Source organism: Apostichopus japonicus, chromosome 8 (assembly GCF_037975245.1).
Source record: "Apostichopus japonicus isolate 1M-3 chromosome 8, ASM3797524v1, whole genome shotgun sequence".
Lineage (NCBI taxonomy): Eukaryota > Metazoa > Echinodermata > Holothuroidea > Aspidochirotida > Stichopodidae > Apostichopus > Apostichopus japonicus.
In genome coordinates, this window is record NC_092568.1 from 15,353,435 (window position 1) to 15,377,367 (window position 23,933).

Below are 23,933 nucleotides of genomic sequence, written 5' to 3' on the forward strand. Positions count from 1 at the left end.
TGCTGTGCTGTGTATATATGCGTACTACAGTGCGTGTATAGAAACTGTATGTGGTAGCAATAAGTAATAACTTTCGACTTGGTAAACAAATGACGTCATTTGTTTTCGGCTTTCCCTGAACGAGTCAATCTAGCCGATTTTTGCGGAGTTTATGTTGCTTGATAGGAAGAAAATGCAAGGAATTTATGAAAAAAGAAGTCAATGGATGTTTTGTTCGATGTCTTATGTATCAATTTGTGATTTTTCATCTTAATCCAAATCTTAACTTTCTTGTAACAGACTGCTGAAAAAGGTAATATTTTCGAGAAGTTTGAGATTTCTACATACCCAATGCACTGCGCAGAACATATACAGTTTGCACTCTTCTGCGCTCCCCCCCCCCGTGACGTCACTGAATCTATTACGTAAAAGTACTTTTTACCGATTTCTACCCCTTTGGAGACGGAAAAAAATCGCGGTGTTGGGTTTTTGTTAATGTAAGAATTGTTAAGTTTAATATTATGTAAAGTCAAGTCTACGTGTCGCTTGACCTTTAAGTATGTTCAATTCAAACTGTCGGTCCTGGAGCACTGAAGTGCACCACATCCAAGTGTCCCGGGACGCGTCTATTTATCACTCACATGGGGAAAAAATGTTGAATTGTTCACTTCATTCCAACTGAGCATTTGGAATGGAGTGAACAATTAAACATTTTGCTGAAAAATGTTGAATTGACCAGATACGATAAGTTGTCAATTAAAGATCTTGCAGATATATGTCCAATTGAGGAGATATGATAAGTTGTCATTTAAACATTTTTCAGAAAATTGTTCAATTGCTAAGTTAAAGCAACTGAGCAATCCAATATATATCTGATATTTGATAATATTTTATCTTGTTAATTATCAACTTATGGGGCAAAGTTTTTCTTATGTTGATGGCGCTTTGATTCTTCCGTAGATTAGCATTGAGTGTCTTACTTGAAGCTTGCGAACAGGGTCAACCCACCCAATAGCAAAATTAGTACATAAATAAACCGATTGAAGCTGGGGAATTTTGTACAGTAGTTCTTTCAGCCATTTTTTTTAGAGTATATTCAAAATCATACGCAGTTTTGTATGGTGGAGTATAGGGATCGCGAGATACAATTTCTCAAGTGGCAAGGACAACGTGGTATATATGACTGATTAAAGGTCAATTTTGACGGAAATTTATCAATTTTTAGGTCATTCACAATCACAGGAATATATGAATAGGCCTAGGTAAATAAGAGTGCGACATTCGGAAAATCCGACTGTCGCACTCAGATTTTCCAACTATCGTCAGGTTTACCAAGTTGGGGGGGGGGGGGGCGGGGGGGGGGGGGTGAGACATAGATACGTCCCTAATCATCCGTAATTAAAATAAACATACATATTTGCCAGAATAAATCCAATTATATTCCAGACTATGGTAGCATACGCCCATTAAAAACCCTATTGACTTACACTCTAAATCACAAAAGTAATGTGGTCTCTAAGTCTAGATAGAAGTTTTCACTAGGTAAACGCTACCCATCATCGGATGCGATTTTTTTCCCCAGCGCGCGGTAAAGGCTAAGATTAGCATACCTCGCTCCCTTTGGCTGGGGTTCGTATACATAACATTCATTACAATATCAACTAGAAGCTGCTGCACTGCATCGCTCATCACATACCACATTTCACAAGGCCACTTTGCTACACTCACAAAAAAAGAAAACAGTCTAGCAGCAGAATGTACAATGGTACGCGTTTGAGTAGAGTTAATTTATTTATTTGTTGCTGTAAATTTAAAAAGTAAAATCAAACCGAAACAGTTTGAAGATGATACAAAAAAATCACCATATATATCAACGTAAGACAATGTTTGTGTTCAGTATAACTATAATCCACAGTGGCATTGGTACTACTAACATGCATGACTAAATACTAGGCTTATTATATCATTCTTTATTATATTGATTGATTGATTTAATTTATTGTTTTAACACATAGTAATACAAGGTGAACAAGACAATATAACTGCAAATAAGTAAATATGTGAAAGGAAGTAAACTAAGAAACCCTTGTGGGCTTAATCGAATAGAGTACTCCTATCAAAGAAAATGGAAAACCTTAACACCTAAAAAAAAGAAGAACCCCCCCCAAAAAAAACAGATAACCTTAACACATAAGACAAATAACACTACCCCCCAACCACCACCACCTACTCCCACCCCTTACAACGGATACAATCAATAAAAGCTTTCATAGTAATTTTTTCAGATGTCGCCTGAACGAAGCCACGGAAGTATAAGATTTCAAGTTAATCGGAAGATTGTTCCACAAAGAAATAGAACGATAACGGAGGCTTTGCATGCTCTTTGAATTACGACAAAAAGAAGCACGCAAATGACCAGCTTGTCTAGTATTATAATTGTGAATAGAGTGACCAATCGTATAAAAGGTAGCAAAAGAAATTGGAAGCAGATTGCTCATAGCATGATAAGTAAACGTCAGAACATTTAAAGAAATGAGATCAGTGAACTTGAGCACGTTTAAGGAGGAGAATAAATGACTGGTATTATCACGTGGAGCTGAAGACGTCATGTGCCTCACAGCCCGTTTTTGGAGAATGACAAGCTTATTAAGGTTAGTATTGAAGGTACCAGACCAAACTGAAGAGCAGTACGATAGATGAGGAAATATAATACTATAGTAAATAGATCTCAGAATTTTCCTTGGAAAAATATATTTTAACTTAGATAAAATACCTACACCTCTAGAAACTTGTTTACAAACATGATTGATATGGACTTTCCAAGAGAGCTGAGAGTCAATATACACACCAAGAAATTTAATATTATCGACTCTTTTAAGGCAAATACCATTCATATATAAATCAGCATTTAATGTTCTAGAGGAGTTTCCAAATACCACATAATTTGTTTTATCAATATTCAAAGACAGTTTGTTAGCAGAAAACCAATCATAAAACGCATTTAATTCATTACATATGGTTACTTTAAGAGTTTCTACATTGCTGTCAGAGAAAAAATATTAGTGTCATCAGCAAAAAGGACAATCGAGCAATTTTTAGAGACGTTGCAAATATCATTTACGTAAATTGTAAAAAGAAGTGGACCTTATATAGACCCTTGAGGAACTCCGCACTTAACTGAACGATTATCAGAATTGATTCCAGAAAAAGAAACGTACTGTTGCCTGTTAAACAAATAACTTGAAATGAGAGAAAGAGCTAGACCTCTAATACCGTAATGTGATAATTTCCCCAGAAGAATTCCATGATCGATGGTATCGAATGCTTTGGAAAGGTCTAAAAAAACACCAATACAATTATCACCCGAATCAAGAGCACTATGAATTTTATCCACTGCATTGACCAGAGCAAGTTCTGTAGAGTGGCCAGGGCGAAAACCAAATTGATTTTCATTGAGAATATGAAACTTATCAAAGAAAGCATTGAGACGGTTAAAAATAAACCTTTCCAAGATTTTCGATATACAAGGTAGTATAGAAATGGGACGATAATTACTAAATAAATGAACGTCACCCTTTTTAAATATCGGTATGACTTTGGCAATTTTAAGAATACCAGGAAAAATACCCGAGGTAAATGAGAGGTTGAAAATATAAGTCAGTGGTTTTACAATATAAGGTATTATCAATTTAATAATGTTCGGGCGGAAATTTTCGAAACCAGCCGATTTCTTAGTAGCAAAAATTGAATTTGAGACATTAAAAGCTTCACTTTCAGTCACAGGAAAGAGAAAAATAGTGGAGGGATTGGAATCCCCTAGGTAACTACTGAAATGAACATTAGAATAAATGGAACTGGCTAAGGAAGGACCAAGGTCAACAAAATAATTATTAAAAGCATTTGCTATTTTATTAACATCAGTGATTTCATGACCATCCTTAGAATGGAAAACATCGGGAAAATGGTTGGTTTTTCTAGTCTGTAGAGTGCCATTGATAATATTCCATATTTCTTTCATGTTGTTTTTATTTTCATTAAAAGGATGAAAATAATAATTCCTTTTTGCAATACGGAGAACGTGGTTAAGCTTATTCAGGAAGCGTGCATAATTGTATTTATTATCTGCGGTAGGCAATTTTATATATGTTTAATAAAGCATATTTTTTGTACGAATAGAATGCAAGATACCAGAAGTGATCCAAGGGGAAGGTTTCTTCCTCGTCTTCTTACCCTTAATAAGTTTCATAGGGAAATTTTTATTATAAATTTCACTAAGTGTATTGTGAAAATTATTGAAAGCATTATTAACATTATCATCATTGAAAACTTCATGCCAGTCCAAACCAGATACTTCCGAAATAAAATTATCAATATTGATATTTGAAAAATCTTGAGCATAAAAATCCGTACGATCATGCTTAGTAGGTAAAAAAGAAATATTTAAATGAATCGGAAAATGATCAGTAATGTCAGTGATAAGAACTCCTGAATAGGAGATCATGACATTATTGTCACCCAAATTGCCGTTAGTCAAGATATTGTCAATAAGTGACGAGGAAGAACTAGAAACCCGGGTAGGTTTGGTGATTGTGGGTATGAAACTACAAGAAACTAAAATATTCAAAAAATCCGACGAGTTTGGCCTATTGAAGTCAATATTGAAGTCACCCAACAAATAACAAGGTTTCTTCTCCTTAGTGATACCATCCAGTGTTTGGTAAATGTAATCATTAAACGAAGTAATATTTCCACTAGGGGGACGGTAGATTATGCCAACGATTATATCTCCTTTTATGAAGGGAACTCTTATTTCGACAAAAAGGCATTCAGCATGATCATTAAATACTGATATATCATCACGTTGACTGAATGTGTATTTTTAATCAATAAATAATCAAATCCCTCCACCCTTCTTGACAGAGCGATGACTCTCAACAAGTGAATAATTATCTAATTTAATGAGTGGAGACAAGTCATCTGTGAACCAAGTCTTCGTGAAACCTATAATTGTAAAATCGTGTTTAATAGTTGAAAGAAAGTCATTAATCGCACTGAAATTCTTATTGAGACTACGCCTATTTACATGAAAAATATTGAAATTACTAGTAGGCATCATATTAAGATCATCAGTATTGTAGTACTTACACATATCCGAACGTATATCGCCAAAATAATCCATATACCATTCATCATTTACTGAAGTGTCATTTGTTAATGAAGCAACTGTATGCGTACTACAATTCCCCAAACCAGAAGCGAGTTCATTGTCCGTGACGTCAATAAAGGGAAAATTAGATTGAGAACATGTCCTACAAATCCAGTTGTTTATACTACCATCCTTATGTTGAGTAATGCAGGTATTGTGACTTAAAGCGTGACATAACTGACAAATAGTAATACCGTAGTATCCGCTGGAAAAATATCCATTACAAAAAAAAACAATTACTAAAGGACATAGAAAACAAAAATACACAAACTAACGACTATACAAAAACAAACAGACGAATATGCAAGCCTTACAAGCCTGCAAGGAAAACATTTCAGAGAACGTAACTTATTGTTATATATGCTGCAGAAATGTTACTCGACATCATGAGGATACTCCAGTTCATTGTAATCGGAACAGGTGTATATGGCAACGAAAAGAATCCGGCCACGGTAGGACTCCACAGATACTGTTAAAGCGGTGTAGTCTCTGTTGCATGAAAAGGTGGTAATAGTTTATGCATCAATATCTCTTGTGTTCCTGATCTTTTTAACTCCTGTACTTTTTCCTGCGTCTTTTTTTGTAGATTGCCAAGATTTTACCGTCTGAGGTCCAAGCACTCTCTATCAAGTCGTGGTTTTGGGTGGCCTTGAGTAGTTGCTGGTTATGGTGGGTGAGGTCTTCTTTGATGACAATGCCCGAACCTTTCAGCTTACGTCTATTCTTGATAAATGACTTACAATCTTTATGGCTCTGGAACTTGACGATGATTGCCCGAATTCTGTTTTCAATGAGTGTCCCTACTCTGTGTGCTCTGTCAATAGAGCTGGGGGTAATGTCTACACCAAGCTGGTTTTTTGCTAAGTTTATGAGTAGTTCGGTCGGCTTTTCGTTGGCATTCTCTTTTATACCAAATACTCGTACGCAATTCTTACGAGAATATTGATCAAGGTCATTCATTTTGTCCGAGTTTTTTTCAATTTCAGATTTCATATCAGCGAGATATTTTGTGTGGGTTTTGATATCTTTGAAGGCAGTTTCAAGTTGATTTTCTAGTTCAAAGATCTTGGCTTCCTGTCGTTCTTGTTCCTCAGACAGTTTACTCAATTTACGGTTAATAGCTTTTTCAATGCAGTTCTGAAGTAGGTTTTTGAAATCTCCGTTTTCAGTCAATTCTTTCATAATTTCGCTGACCAGTTCATCAGTTCCAACAGGAGTGGATGTCATTTCCTGTAATTTTGTTCTATTTCGTCGAGCCATATTGATGGGCGATATTTCCGCAAGGCACAAAAATAATGATCAGGTTACCGTACCTCTTTAAGGTTCGCGGAAAGGGTTCTATATACAAATGAAGTATCATAGGCTGGGCCTAAGCAGGATGTCAGAACGTCATGCTCAACTTATAAGAAGCGATGTCAGAATTCAACTTACTGGAGAGATTTTCATATGAGAATATTATCCACAGGTAAAATTCATGATATATGTTTCCCTGACTGGCGAAAGGTAAAGAGAACTACATGGTTTCCAGGTATTTTTCTTCCCTTTATTTGATGCTTTATTTGATGTACGTGTATTTGATGTGCACAAGACTGAACATATTATATTATCTGAAAACCGTGCGAAATGGTCATAATAAACCGTTTCAAAGGGTCATAATTTTGAAAATCAAGTCAATGTCTTTGCTCAAAACTAGAGTCTATCAGTTTAAAGTTTAAAAGCATCTCAAGCTGTCCAATGGTTTTAAGCAGTTTTGAAGCAAGCAAATTTACACAAAGTCTGCGCAAAAGCAAAGAAAAAACATTTAATATGATCATTAGAGAGTTTAAAAGTTGAAGAATGGTGAGAAATGTCGTCTTTAATTATATAAGTAGTACATGGAAAAGCTACACTATTTTTGAGTATTACATCGAGACGAGTGGCTGAAGCAGATGTCACTCTGGCTCGCAGAACATGAAAGGGACGAAAAGCATAGGAATTGATGCGGTTAAGAAATTGACTAAACATTCAATCAGATGAATGCCAACAAACTAAATTAAAATACCAAAATAAGAAACAGCTTAGTTTTAATCTAAACGTGGTGGATAATACCTCAAAGGCAAAAACATAAATGACAGAACATGGATAAAACCGAAAGAAGTGTGCGCGTAGACCACATCGCGAGAGCATTGCGGAAAAGCCTTTATCGGCTGGGATCCAGGTGCTCGCATGCGAACTTTCCAAAACAGATTTGCAATTACTGAGTTTTCAGCCAATCAGATTACTCTTGACATTAGCACAATCGTGACCATCGCTTGTAAGTTGGAAGGCATACACTGAATCAGAAGAATGATAAGGTCCACGGGATTAAAAATGTCAAAACATGAATGACTTTATTGACGACACTGAAACATGCATGGTACTTAAAGCTGCACATATTAATATTTGTTGTTGATTGACCTGTCAACGTCATGATGTTAGTCTGATGTTTCCTGTCTAAAACTTTAAAAATGGTACGCGAATAACCAAGGTTTAATTTACACAACTTTGGTCTTGAATTATATGTCGTTTGGCTATATCATATATAGAGGAAGCTATTGAATAAACACTATACTAATAGGATGGGTATATCTTAGTTGCAACGAATGGATTCGGGAACCACAAAGTGAAGGTTTCAATGGTGGTGACGTAACATTTCCGACCAATAATAATTTCAATCCTGATTGGGAAAAAAATTTGCGGCCCGCCTTCGGGCCCCTGATGGGATCCAGAGGCAAAGCTCCAGGGGCCCCAGCTGCGGACTGAAAACTAGCAATTTTCAACTTTGCTTCTATTTGGTCCCTGAATTGATATGTCAGTCATCAATATATTCTGACAAAAGCCACATATGACAAGTGATTAGACTTAAATTAGGAAACACTTATCTATCAAACATCCGGTGTAACTATGGTCCTTTTTCATGATGCTTAACTTTAATAAACCAGCATGCAAAATGAAGTGAGGTTTCGATGACTTCATTGCACTAGACTTCTGCTTGTTAGTAACCAGAATTAGCCGGCTACATTAGAAATGGCCCGAACAACCATTTTGATACAATAACAGTATGGCATGATATATATAGGTCAGCCTACTGTATGCTGTTATACACAACTCCACCAAAAACAATAGGGGTATTGCTCTCAATGTTATGAATCCACACACTAAATATGATAATTATAAACGATTTCCATCGTTAGATAGCATGTAAAAGGATTTTCAGAGTATTACCTCTGTAGACCTCAATAAGATTTTATATCACAAGCAACAGGTTACTGTTCTCATAACGGCAAATCCATATACCATGCTTGAATAGTATCCATGGTTTCTACCAGGAAAAATCATGATTTAAATGTTTGCAGGCCTCGACAAATATTCAAAAGTACTCGATATCAAGTTGGCGACCGTGACTAAAACTCCACTCGCCACTAGGCCTGTGATTGTTCTTCAAGTCTTCATAGTACAGATCTGCAACATCAGTGCTTTCTATGAACAATGGTTAGGCACTTAGGCAAATACATGGTGTTTGTAATTTTATATTGAAAATTTATTTTTCTGTGCAGTATGATATTTATACATTTCCCCACCAAAATTGAAAGATGAAGAAAGCAAAACACTTCGCAGAATCATAAATAAGCAGCTAGGCCTACTGCAATGTCTCAGACAATTAAAAATAAAACATCTGCAAAAATACCTACGAAGATAGCTTGGCTTCTGTAACATTAGGGGTCCTATAGTACTTAAAACAAAAATCAGCAATAACAGCAAACTTGTTTAAAAACGCCTTAAATTGTTGTATATTTCGCGAATTATGACTGATTGCATGTAAGAAATGCCTTAAGAAATAAACTAGGGGATGTTTGGCCACCTTAGGTGTTTGGTATGCTGACGCGAAACATTTTGGTTTCGATGATAATCGTAACCTTTGTAGTCATGCAGGCGGATGAGTGTGTGTTCGGGTGTATGTAAACGTAGGGGGAAGGGGTGCAGGTGAGTGTGACGCCTTGCTTGCACACAATATCTAAGGAAGGGAAGCTTGGACCGATCTCATATTTCGTGTGTAAGAGAATCACATTTAGGAGACATAGCCTATTGTTTTGGTGGAGGTCATTTGGAGTCACCAGAGGCCAAATTGTGTAACCTTATTGCGTAATCTACCGTTTTCCCCATCGACCAGCCTAGTAAATAACACGTGCGTTACGCCTCATATTTAATAGGAGGCTGTTTTCAATTGGAAATTACCTTTTTGGCATCCGTAGAATCAAATAAAGTCTCGCGAACGAAGTTTCGTATACTTCAGCACGTCGCTAAGCTGCCTACTTCCGCTAATACATTGCGTGCAAAAAGGTGTACTCTTGTTTACATACAACGGTGCTATTGTATGTTTTCCTACTTTTTTCAATTGTCGAGATTCACTGATAAATAAAAACTTCAGGTTTGTATGTAGTTACGTTGGGGAAATGATCAAGCGCCGTTTGCGAAATTTAAGTGTCGACTAGTTAGATTTTTGAGTACGACCAAACTCAATGCGAATTAATTGTGTCAAACGGTCTTAGTTTGGCACTGGGTTCACGAGCGATGTCTGGATAGGCATTTGATCTGAAGTTACGTAGTCTCTTCCACCATTTTCAGCATAGCTAGGCTTTAAAAGTAACGTCTGTTTTCGTCACATTGATAGTTATGGGACAACTCGAACAAACCTGGCTAGGCCTATTGGCAATTTTATGTCGTCTATGTCAGCAACGGTGGGGTAAAGTTCGGTTCGTTAAAACAACCACGTTAAGAATACCAGTCAGCAGTAAGGCAATTCCACACTGGCCATCAGTCATAATTCACAAAATATACAATAATTTAAGGAGTTTTGAGACAAGTTTGCCGTTATTGCTGCTAAGATTTTTTGAAAGATAAATGCTCTCAAAACCCCAGATATTCATTGCGTAAATGATCGCTTTGATTTAGGCAGTGTAATGTAGTGACGGGAATATTTTTTCGCCCAACAATCTGCAGCTAAAAGACAATAAAATTAATAATTATTGGGAAATGACTCGCGCACACCTAGCTACTTTATAAACTATATGAGTCCTATATAACAGAAGCAAAACTATCTTCGTAGGTACTTTTGCAGATGTTTATTTTAGTTGTTTGAGACACTACAGTAGGCCTAACTGCTTATTTATGATTCTGCTTTCACTTTCTTCAATAGAACCGCTTCTTAAGGGTGGTTTTGGTTTCACCAATATACTGGATGCCTGAAACTCTAGAAGAGATCAGGTAGATGACATTAGAAGTTGTCCAAGTGATGTGAAACTTAGCCTTGTATGTGAGTTGGATGCTGTTGCTGCTGATGGAATTGGATTCAACAATGTGGTGGCCGCAGACGATGCATCTTGAAGTACGATCACATTTGAAAGTACCATGCTGAATGGGTTTATGGTTAGAGGTTAGAGATGGAACAGCAGTACGCACAAGAAGGTCCCTAGGTTGCGTGGACGTCTGTATGCTATAGTGGGTATTTCAATGACGGCTCGTGGAGTCCAGAAAGATGAATGTTGTGGTTGCTAGTAATGATTTGCTGCAGATGAGGAAGATTTTGAAAGAAAGAAACAACCACAAGTTGCTTGTCGTCGCAATCTCTTCTCTTTTTGACCTTCACTGCCAAAGTAGATGATATGGATAGGGAGCGGCCTCTCTGAATAACTTCACGCACCTTTCTAGCACTATGGCCCCTGGCAGTAATGTGTTGTTCTTAAACATCTGTACGTCGAATGAAAGGAGAATTGTTAGAGCAAATGCAATGAAGTGCTTGACTGAAGACAATTCCAGACTTACAGTGGCGGGAATGGCAGCTAGAAGAATGGAGATATACTGGTGTGTGTCTGTGGGCTTGGTGTTTAAATCAGTAGAAAGAAAACCGTGTTCCTTGCAAAAAGTCACATCGAGGATGTTACCCTGTTGGTGAGAGTAATCAGAGGTGAATTTAATGGTGCTTTGGAAGGAATATATGTGACTATATTTTGTGTTCATCCTGCTCATTAACCTGTCCATTTTCTTGCTGAAGAAGATCCTGCTAGGATCGAAACGTCAGGCCCACTTACTTTTACATATTCATAAAACCTAGCAGAGACGTGGTCTCTTTGTAGTCATGCAGTCGGACAAATGTGTGTGCGTGTGCCCCCTTCGTATCATCATTATGCCATGCCGTATAGAATATATGCTTTTGAGCTTTCCGTTCTATGTCACTATGGTAAGCATGCTCTTCAACACTGATGTTGGATGTCGTCATATCACTATAGGAAACTTGTGGTGGGAGTGTGGTGGGAGTTCTTTTTCAAAGTAATCGATTCATGTCGGTAAAAGCCCTTTTGTTATATACAGTCATTGGCTTTGAAGAATTTTGAATAGCTAAAACCAGGCGCAATAAAATGTGTACTATCAAGGAATAGCAAATTCTTTGATTCACGGCCATGTAAGTGTTATTTTTTCACAAGAAATTTAATGGGATCGTTCTCCACCAACCACGGACAAAATGTTCTTTTACCAAGTTAATGTCGTACGAACCAGAGTTGAAACCTATAACTGGAAGTTTGGATGGATAAGCATTAATTTTGTCTTAGAGGTCTTGTAAATAGTGTTGACGACGCCGGGCATTTTGCTCCAGTGTTTAACATAACGCCTCAAATTCTACTTTGTCTGACTGTTTACGTGTTTCTCTCTTCCGGATATACGAACCGTAATGCTCTTTCAAGCGAAAGAAACTTTGTTCTGATATTTCCGATAGGTAAGACAATACACTCGCTAGTATTATTTCCGGATCACCATCAGACACGAAACATTGCAGGTCTTCGTGGTCGGGAACATTACTGTATACGCTCACACTAAGTGGTACTTATTTTGCTTCCCACGCGAGTTTACTTTCTTTTCTAAAGCTTTGACTGTGGCCCCTTTGTGTTATGCCAAACACTTGAAGAGACACAGATTGTCATCTTACCTGTGATTATTGTTTCTATGTCCAGGTTCACGGTGGCTGAATTGCTATTGATGAAGTCTGGTAGCCTCGTAGCACCGAGTTTGGGCGGGCGCGCTAATCGTACATGTTCAACAGATCAGTTGATTTAGGAAGGTTTAAAGGCTTTCTCGGTCGGTGACTAGAACAAGTTCCTTGAAGAATCGGTTATTACTAGGGGCATAGTAGTTTTGCATCTCACATGTTTCTACATTTCGCAGAAAAACATCCAAATCCAACGTTTATCGTGAAAGCCGTCGTTTGTTCTTCGAAAAGCTAGTTTGTTAACTGGACGAGTTCTTCAGTGGTCATCATCTGCAGTCGGAAATTAAAGTTCTGTCTCAGTCTTTTCACAGACTGTACAGGTGTTGATCGTTCCTCTACATCGTGTTTACGCTGGTGTCGTAATAAGGCATCACGTCTTGAGAAGGATCTTTGAAACGTCTTACACACATATTCTTACACACGCATACACACACCCATACATATTTCACATGCCAAGATGATTACATAGATTCCTTTTACCTTTGGCAAGGAATCAATAAAACCAATGTGGGAGGGGTACCACATTTATTTTGATGCCTTTCCCATGGCACAGATCAAGAAAAACTTTTGTGCAACCTCCCCTCCAATAAGCCACCATTGATCTGTCTGTGACCATAAACACCATTGTGTCACAGTATGCAAATTGCACATATGTCCAGTTAATTGGTTCCACCAAAATATTTAATAATTTATATATCCCTGTCCTGCCCCAAACACCTCATGACATTATTTACTCAACACTTCACTGTCTAGGGATTGTCTGAACACCAGCTTAGTAGTTTATTTACTCTACAAATAATGGTGGATAACAGGATAATTAGGTAAGGACAGGTTTATCTCCTTGGAGACAAGACCAGTAAGTGGTCATGGTGCATGGCTACTCAGTAAGATAAAATTGTATCTCTTGTATCCCACCCTAGCATTCCCCATGGCACAAGCTTATTGGTGTAAATTGGGTCTACTTGGAATTAGTGGTTGACATATTGTATATAAGATAGGAGAATAACAAAAACTAGAGGGTTCTTGTACCCCATATGGGCAACATACAGATCAAATGTGACCTCTGTAAACAATTGCTTTCTCCAGTTATTGATATAACAAGTTTTTCACACGTTGACCTCTGTTGACAAGAAATGACCTTGGAACAGCACCAAAAATAATAGGGCTCTTGTACCCAATATTGGCAACATACAAGTCACATACGACCTCCGTAGACATGTTTGTTACCTCTGTTGACCTTGAAAGGGCACCAAAAACAATAGGTTTCTTGTACTCAATGTGGGAAAGCTACATGCCAAGTAAGACATTCGTGAATGTTGGCGTTCTTGAGCGATTACGAGCAGGTGCACCTCCACACACACACGCATGTGATCGCATAGATTCCTTTGGCAATTTAGTGTCATTACATGCAATCTGGTGCTAAATTAGTTATCTTTGGAAGTAAAATTTGTGTCCAAGAATCTATATTATATAAAAATTTCAATGGCTGGGGGTGGGCATGGCTCGACGACCAGCATGACCACCTATATCGTTTTGCCAAGGAATGAAACAAATTAACACAGAGCCAAACAAGTCATACCTTCTACCTGTGCAGTTCCTCTTGTGTTTTTTCAGCCTTGTTTCCGCTATCTCCTTGCCACATTTGAAGCACTCCTGCAATGTATCATCCTCAAGGGCTGCCTCCTCTATCTTCTGAAATGGAAGTAAAGAGCTTGTAAGTCTGTTTCCTTTATAATTTCTATGATGTGTCCCTCCCATTCTACAGTACCCTGTGTCACTTTCGTCATAAAATTTTCACTCCATATCACCCATGTACTCCCAAATCAAATCTCTTCAACATTTTGATCACCAACATTTTGATCACTCTTCCTACTTTTTTAGCAAAAATGTCCATTTTGTGATAAGAATTATCATATATAGCTATTATGAAGCTTCTGATAGGGATGACAGCTATAACAAGTGTATGTCCATAGCAAAAGATTGCTGCTTGTTCTGTCACTGCCATGTACAGATATGGTAATAGAAATCTCTGATAGCATTACAATTAGCAGTCATTGTACGGTTTGGTAATTAAGTTTCCAGAATAGTGAACCAACAACTAACTAGGAGACATCGTTTACATGAAAACCTTTTGGTTCAAGTCGGTAGCAGTTGAAGTGGGTAGCTATTAGCTGCTACACTAAAATCTTGGTCAAAACTGTTGGGACACTTGGCGTATAAACAGAAATAATTCCTGTTATCGCTCTCCAAGTCAATAAGGAAGACGACCAGTATATCGTTTGGGATGAATTACCCCATCCCTGCTCCCCTGTTCAATGTTGTTTTCCTAAACCCAAAATGTTAAGACGTAAATACAGAATATTTTTCCAACATTGTAGGGGGGAGTGGGGTGTCCCAACGAGTTTTGTCCAAGATTGTAGGTGCTTTGTACTACTCGCAACATTGATAATTATTTAACTGTTCTTTTTAGACCAGTTCACTGATGCTGATTATCATATCAGATATCAGTTATTGGCCTGCTACCAATTATCTAACAGATGGGCAGTCTAACTATTATCAAGGTGAAAGCTTTCTCATCACACCAAAATTATTTTCTTGTTCAATGAAAAAACGTCGGCAGTGACTTTATAGTACTCACCTCCCCTGAAAGGTCCAATTCGCACTGGATTGGTCTTAGGTAAACCTTAGCCTGGTGAACGATAGCCTTTACATTGCAAACACTGTAACCACCACATGAGGGCAGAGGAATCACCTCAAAAATCTTTGTATGGCCTGGAGTGCGCAGGTACTCAAAACCTCCTCCAGCTTTCAATTTGGGGAAGATGGTGAAGAGGTGCTCCCTCAACTCACTGGCTGTGGTTGATGTATCCAAGGAGACGCTCTTTAGACCGAGGCCTGCTGATGCCAGTATTTTTTTCGTAAAGTCTGGAGGAATTTTTGTCTGCAAGAGATTAACAATAATGTACCATTAAATGTGTATCCAAAAGTACTTTATATTACAAATAACCCTTGAACACAGAAAACACACCAGAAACATTTGATGAGATACAAAAATAACTAACACACACACTCATAAAACCATGCACATCTTGTAAACATACACAAATTTACTGTACTGTACACAAAGGGTGAAAAAATAATGAATGGCACTATGTCCCCTTTAACTTTGAGGAGTTCATTTTACCCTTACAGACAGGAATGCGAAATTGTTTTTGATATGTCATGACTAAGACAAAAATCCTGAACATAACTGAACTTGAGGATTCATATATGAAATGATGATGCCATCATTTTGGACCTCAGGGTCATTTAGGTCATTTTGAAACAATAATAAGTCCACATTAATATTGTCTGTTCACCCATTTTTGCAATGATAAAATACCCTGTCATATAATCACAATGTTACAATTTGTGAGTGCTTGCCTTGCTTATTTGGATAAGTGTAAATGGGCCTCGAAGACCGTTGATTTTTCAATCCATGATGTACATGTGTTAAAATATGGTACAAGGTGATTAATTGCAGACATACTGTAGTTGACTTCTACCGAAATGTCAATTGTGGAAGGTCAAATCTAAAAAAGTATATGATTTGGAATGCTCAAATTTTGCATGACTTTCCTTCTCAGTTATATTCTGAAAAGGGATCTGACAATTTTATGTCAATTATATGACGATAATGACGATTATATTTCCCTACTAACTGCATTGCTGTCCCAAGTATAACATATATATACTCACAGATGAAGGTGAGGCAAGACAAACAAATGTTATTGTGGTCAATGAATTCATTTTCTTCCTCTTCTTCTGGGAATAGGGCTGAAACAAATTGGTAACAGCCATGCGAGTTGCATCTGCTGCATGGAGATGAAATAAAACAGATTTGAATTCTACATGATACTGTAACATTACCTTAAAAAATCATGTCTTCCAAACAGCCAAATAAATACATTTTGTCAGTACTCATTTTGTACCAATAGTCTATTTGGAATGCATATTGTAGAATATGATAACAAATGTGAAGGTACATCAAAAAGAATCAAGAAATTGAAAATTATTCTAGTTTTTCATTCAACTGGAAATGAATGTGACAAATGAAAACGTGCTAAGAGATAGTCCTCAATTTCGCAGTTTCATATCTTAAGACGGGAAAGAAACAACTCTTCTGAAAAGCCAAATTTGAATAGTTGACATGAAATGGCACATGCTGTACTGTGCTGACGAGTAAAGTAAGTCTTTTCAGTTACATTTAAGTTTGTGCAATCATATTTACTTCAGGGAATGTATGTTGCAGACAATCAGTAATGAAGAAACATTTTTCTTTCAAGAAATCACACATGTACAATGTTTTCATGATCCATGATGAGTCTTGCCTGTATATGCCACATGGTTTTTCATTTGATCATAATGAATACTAAGCCCCTGTATGATCTAACCAGCATGTTGTGGATACTACATGAAGTTCCATGTTGGTCAAACAATGTTTAAAATTCAACCCCAAATGACCTCCAAAATTATTAAGACAAAATGTTGACAAAATGAAAATGTACAAAGTTTCATGTTGATCCAGCAGCATAAATTTACTATGTTGACCTTTTGTCAACATGGCTTGGATGATACTGTATGCCACACAAGCTAATTGTATAACTAATGAATCTGAGAAGAATGAGAACTCATACACATAGTCAAGTCTCCCTCTCCGCTAATATTGTAGCTTAGGCACGTCAAAAAGTGAACATTGGAGCCAGACTGATGAAACACTATGTGCACAATAGTTACTTGATTAACAATAGAACAATACCCGATGTGCTGCTAGTCGCTTCCTCGATGCTGAGCATGTAGGCTCTACACCTGCTCACTAAAACAGCATGTCTGCCAAATCCTTCTATGCCAAGTAGCTGAAATTGTGCTGCATTCATTAATGTGGCAGCCTCCGGAGTAACCTGTAAAATTTACAAGAAAAGGTATATATAAGATACAAAAAATATCCAGACAGACATTGAATAAAAAGGAGAGCGATAAAAAGCAGAGTGCAGCCCACAAATGGCGCAACAGGTGAATGACTGACTGCACACCTGATTGCACATTTCTTTCAAGGCCTACTAAATCTTCCCCCCATTTGTGTGGTCTCAACGGCTTACCAGAGTTGTCAATGCAGCTCCCACATTGTGGAATACCATACCTCTTGTCATACATAATGCAATCTCTGTGGACATTTTAAAGGTCCACTTAAGATACCTTTTTAACAACCAAACTAAGAAATGTTTTTGTCCTTCGTATTTGTATACTTTTTATCACTTTGTTAAAATCCAGGGGAGTCATGGAACAACTGGATGATAGGGTGTAGGCCTATGTGCATGAAGTTTCTGCTCCGCCACACATTTACATAAGAAAATAGGGCAAGAACTTTTTTCTTCCATTGACTTTGTACAGGGTCGCTGTTTCAAAACTTTCATTCCCATGGCCTAAATAGGGCCTAGGCCTACAGGTGAAAGCCAATCAGTCCAGAGTTCAATGCACAAGCATCAACTGTTTTTTTCTTCTGGGAATTGCCAAACTTTAGCCTAGGTTTTGGGCCTATTATAGGCTTGGCTAGGCCCTACGTGTAAGTTGGGTATGCTATATGACCTAAGCTAAAAGTATATTAAACAACGAAGTGATTATTTGCAGGGCAGCCCGGCGAATAATGTACACAGACACCTTATTCGCGGGGCTGTGACGATTTTGAAAATAGGTTTATTATTAGGTTTTGCTTTTGATACCAGTCAGTTTAGGGGCCTTGAAAAAGCCAACCTTCTGGGCCCAAATAGTCTTAGTCACTTAATAAGCTAATTTTTGGAACCCCAGCAGTTCAATTTTAAAAGCTTATTTAAATGGAGCAATATCTTGGAACTCCCCAAAAGCCGACATTGCCTGAAAGCCAATATGGTCAAGGGTGTGACACTCCCCCCCCCCCTTCCCACACCTTTACATGCAAATGAGCAGTCACTCTGCCAAAACAATGGTGAAAATGAGGGATGACATTTTTTATGTTGGCGGTACTAATGCTAGACTGGTTCAATCTTAAGGCCCTAGGCTCCCAAAACCAATCCTAAAAGCATTAAGATAGGAATCCAAAAGGCCAATAAATTCCTCAAAATATAGGGGCTCCCAATTAAGACTCTCAAAAAGATAGATGGTGCCCAAAAGCAAACTCGAATAGCCCCAAAAGTTACTGAGCCCGTTAACCCAGTCTAAGGCTGCCCTGTGAATAAGGTGTATGTGCATGGCTATGCGCAAGGCAGCCCTGCAAATAAGATGCTTGTGTCCGGCTGTTCGCAGGTCAGCCCTGTTAATAAGGTGTCTGTGTTCGGCTGTTCGCAGGGCTGCCCTGTGAATAAGATACTTGTGTCCGGCTATTCGCAGGGCTGCCCTGCGAATAAGGTGTATGTGTCTGGCTATTCGCAGGGCTGCCCTGTGAATAAGCCCCACCATTAAACAAGGTGCCCGAATACTGATGGTTCCCGAATACTGCGGACCTAACAATACGTTCCAATATTACCGTAGCAACGTCTTCGTTACTTCGTTTAGTCTTCTTTGCCTTTCGTTCGGTAATCTGATAAGCTACGTTAGTACACTGCAACTACTTAATCAGTTGTAGGAACTAGGCCTAAGCTTTGGTTGTTATTTACCCCTAAAATTCTGGTAAAAACAGTCATGTTTTTAAAAGGATATTATCGTAATAATACTGTAGGCCTTGTGTAGGTATAGGTACGGTGTGCCTGCTCATAAGCGCTTGTTCCATATATCAAGGCCTAGCCTAGGCCTATAACGTTAAGAGCAGTAAACGGGGCCCATTTAGCAAACGTAAACTTGCAATGCATTGGTAGGCCTAACCTAGGCTAGGCCCTACCTGTTAAACATGACTCACCCCTTCTCTTTTGAATTTGTCGATGATCGGCTGATCATACCCCAATCTGGCGAGGATCGCTTCCATATTGGCCATGAACCTATAATACGATACGGCGCGATATACACGGTACGATATGGGACGTAATATACAGTAGTCTACCGGTCATATGTGTTCGGAACGTGTTCTATTTCTGTGGTAATTGTGTTTCATTTGATTTCCCCGCTGCAGTTAGGGCACGTGCGCTCCATGTTCACATATTTTTCAGTGCAGAATAGCGCCTCAAAATCAATCGAGACAAACTTGATCGAGGCAACAAACTCGATCGAGGCAACAAACTCGATCGAGGCAACAAACTCGATCGAGGCAACAAACTCGATCGAGACAACAAAATACATTGCCCTTTTGGCGTTCCAAAAAAATTTAAATAGCTTCTAATGATTGTGGGTTTGATAGGAAGTTTATGTACACTTTTAAGCCCAACTTCAACAGCAGTATGATCACTATTTAAAATGTTATCAACAACACACACTTCAGTAAGTTCTAGGGCGGTAGTAAATACCAAATCAATAACAGTTCCGGCAGAGTGATCATCCAAGGAAGGGCGAGTAATGTAGTGACGAGTTGATCAAAACCATAGTCATACATCAAAGCTGCAAGCTCCGCAGAATTCTGACTCGATTCATCAGTCCAATCAATGTTAAAGTCGCCACCCAATACAATCCCGGCATACCTCGTTGCATCGATTTTGTTCAGGCTTTCATCAAGGCGCATGAAAATATGTTGATCAGCATTAGGAGGCCTATAAACAATACCTATCAACCACTTCCTTTTATTAAGAAGAATCTCAATCCATCGCAAATCAACTTCAGTAGATGCAAAACAGGGTTTTTGGATGGGCTCCAAGAATGATGCAATGGCTGCAAGAACACCACCACCTCAAGTCCCACGATCTTTCCTGATAATGGTAAAATCTGAGTGAAAGCCGAGTTCACTGGTTTCAAAAGCTTCTGACAGCCAGGTTTCATTGATGCAAATAAGATAGTAGGAATGGCATGCTAAATGTGCTTGAAGATCATGGGCCTTCAACCGTAAACTACGGGCATTTAGGAAAATACCACTTTGGCCACGATTTCTATGGTTGATATGCGGCGATAAAATACTAGAGTTATCAAAATCTTCGGTAACTCGAATTTATTGGCCATCGAAAGGAGTAAGCAAGTACACACTTCTGACACACCACCAATTGTTAATAAAGTATATGCCATTGAGTATCGGGAAGGTCCAGGACGGATAGAAATCTACTAAAGAAAAGTTCTTGATGTCGGAGGTAAGCTTAACCTTTTCTCATTGAACTATACTCTCCTATGAATATTGTTTTCATGACGAAATAGGTTTACTGTGACTAGTGGGTCACAGTTTTGCCTAGGCCCTACACAGTTCGTGTTTTTAGTGTCACACATGAACTGTGCAAGTACTGCAGAATGATATCTCTTCCGTGGAGACCCTGCCTGATAAAGAATTAGAAGAGTTTGACCTACAACGGAGGAGGATCAAGCAGCTGGAGAGGGAAAAGGGAAATTTGCAGGCACAAATTGGTGGGTGGCATTTCTTGTGGTCATGTAATTGCTATATGAGCAATTTGTTTTACTGTAATGGTTGTGGTTTCCAACATTTTGGAACCATGACCCATTACTCCCAAAAATTTGGTTCATTATGTACCAAAAGTAATTAATTCTCAGGTTGGGCACCACTTATTTTTGTAACAAAGCCCACATGTGGGATTATATGATTTTTTTTAAAAATTTGTTCAGTTTATACTCATCCCTGCAATTTATAATCTTTGCTCATTTGGAAATCTCGATATATGACCGTTATTGCGAAATTGTTGACGAGACCTCCGTGAACCGGTCAATGGTTCTCTCAATATTATGTCACCAGATATTGTGACGCCCGGATGAGCGTCACGTAAACGCCTCCGTACATGTTTGGTATCACTGCTGGAGTAGTTGTCGTACTTGTGTGTATTGTTCTCTGGGGGTCTGTTTGATCCAATATCATTTATATATATATAGTGAAATGTTGTAGTTTCACGTGCTATTTTATTCCTTTGTTTCCGTCTCCCTTTCAGCCGTCCACCTCTCGTGACAATAGTCTGGTTCCTCCGTAGCTATCTGGAATGTTCGAGCCACGCGAAGATTCGAGGTTTCGAATCAGTATTTGTATAAGGGCATTTGTAATTTTGGTTCTCAAGAGTGTGTTATTTTTATTGGTGATAGCCGCTGCTCAGTGAGGTCCGTTGGCCTGTTCGTTAAGTAAGTTGTATAGTGATCTTCCCGCAAGCAGGAACTCGCGAAAGAAGCCATGGAGGCTTATAGACTCGCAAGCTGACCGTAGCCAATCTCTCGGCACACATCCATTTAACGTCCATGTCGGGAAGTTGTTATTGAACAACACCCTTGCCAGACGACACACATTGCTGTCGGCGGGGAATCGAACCGGGGATCTCATGACTGGGAGACGCCGGCGTTAACCACTAGGCTATACACTCTGCCTATAAGTTAAGTGTTCTTTTATAGTTTAGGGAAGTCCGAGTCCTTTTTCTTTTACTATTGTGGGCGTATTTCCCGGTTTGTCTGAATCCCTTTAAATTATTACTCTAAACCCATTAAAAGTTTGGGAACAGGGTGTTTGCGTCGGACGATATTATCGCTTCACCCTGCGGGATTATTTTTGTATTTGTGGCTCGAGGGTGGCCTCGTTTCGGGTTGAATTTGCCCCGAGGCAACGCCCCTACGTATTGTAGATTAGAACTCGTAAGTATACGTTTGGCCTCGGACTTCGCAGGTACGTCTCACTATTATTTACGTAAATTATAAGCTGAGATTTATGTGGATTTGCATTGTTATTAATTCAATATTAGATAACAGGTTAAGGTGTCAGTTGGACAGTTTATTTCTTTCTCTCATTAACTTCTTTAGTGAATTAATGCCTATTGGCAATTGGAGATGAGCTTATGGGCATCCGTAGAATCTAAAACTCAAAACTGCAAACTCGAACATATTTGTATTGGCTTCAACGTGCCGCTCGGAAACCTTACTTTGCTTGCAAAAAGGTGTACTTTGTATTACAGCGGTTCTATTGGACGTTTTCCGTCGTATTTATTTCAGATTGGATGTAGTTCCGTTTTAACCAGGCAGCTTTTATGAAACTAAACAGTTGGTCTTGATAGATTTTTTACTATGACCAATGCGAAATAATTGTGTAAACGGTCTTAGTTTGGCAGTGAGTTCACGAGCTTTTGTCTGGGTCGGCTTTTGATCTCTTTTTGTAGTCTCTTTCACCAGTTTCAGCATAGCTAGGCCTTAAAAGTAACGTTCGACTTTCGTCACGTTTATGATTATGGGACTTGAACAAACCTGGCTACCCAGGAAAAAAAAATTCCATACCCCACTTTTACCACGGTAAAACCGGGGTAAAACCGCGGTAAATTTGTTGTACATTACCACGGTGTTTTGGCCCTATGGACCCGGTTAACCGCAGTAAATTACCACAAATTTACCATGGTTTTACCTCGCTTTTACCACAATATTACCGCGATTTACCATGGTGTAACCATACTCTACCGCTCTTTTACTACACTTTTACCACGCTTTTACCCTAAATTTACCACAGTTTTACCGTTCTTTCACCCCAATTGTACCGTATATTTACCACGCTTTTTCCATAGTTTTAGCTCAATTTATACCATACTTTAACCACGCTTTAACCGTTCTTTTACCCCAAGTTTACCATGGTTTTACCGTAGATTTACCACGCTCTTACTACAATTATACCACAGTTTTATCGTTCTTTTACCCCAATTTTACCGTATTTTTACCACTTTTTTTCCTTAGTTTTACCTCAATTTACCATACTTTTACCAGGCTTTTACCGCAGTTTACCGTTCTCTTACCCCAATTTTACCATGGTTTTACCGTAGATTTACCACGCTTTTACCTTAGTTTACCATGACTGTACACTATTTGTAGGACAGTTTTACCTCACATTGAGCATGATTTTGTCCTAATATCAATCAGCATGTACACCATAAATTTCTTTGTATTTCACCCATCAGTCTACTGTTTCATAATTTGGCTATATATACCTTTACCCTTGTTGTAATGGTTGTATGCCTGTAAGTCCACAGTTGCAGCATGCAACAGTTTTTAATTCATCAAATCCATGGAGGTTTCACACACAAGAAAGCTTTGTTGAATTTCAATTACCCTAGCTGGTATGATTCCTGACTCTCTTCTTTTGACATAATTGGTAGTCCAGATTGGACTTTTGATCTCCCATTGTCCTCTTTTACCCTACTTATACCGGGGTAATACCATGGTAAAACTGCGTTAAATTTACCGCAGTAAATGTACCGCACTTTTACCCTACTTTTACCGCGGTATAATACCATGGTAAAACTGCGGTAAACTTACCTTAGTAAATGTACCACACTTTTACCCTACTTTTACCGCAGTAATACCATGGTAAAACTGCGGTAAATTTACCGTAGTAAATGTACCGCACTTTTACCACGGTAATACCATGGTAATACTATGGTAAAACTGCGGTAAATTTACCGCAGTAAATGTACCGCACTTTTACCATACTTTTACCGCTGTAATACCATGGTAAAACTGCGTTAAATGTACCGCTGTTGATTTTAACACAATTTTACCACACATTTACCCTATTTATTACACATTTACCATAGTTTACCGCGGTAAATTTAGGGTACATTTTTTGCTGGGTAGACCTGTGAG

General features: G+C 38.4%; 1 protein-coding gene across 1 annotated transcript; it reads right to left on the bottom strand.

Moving 5' to 3' along the window:
* Positions 1-5,080: 5,080 nt before the first annotated feature.
* On the bottom strand, positions 5,081-6,723 carry LOC139971737 (uncharacterized). The gene has a single exon (XM_071978452.1). It carries the CDS (start codon positions 6,443-6,445, stop codon positions 5,735-5,737), a length of 711 nt encoding a protein of 236 aa, XP_071834553.1. The 5' UTR covers positions 6,446-6,723; the 3' UTR covers positions 5,081-5,734.
* Positions 6,724-23,933: the final 17,210 nt, after the last annotated feature.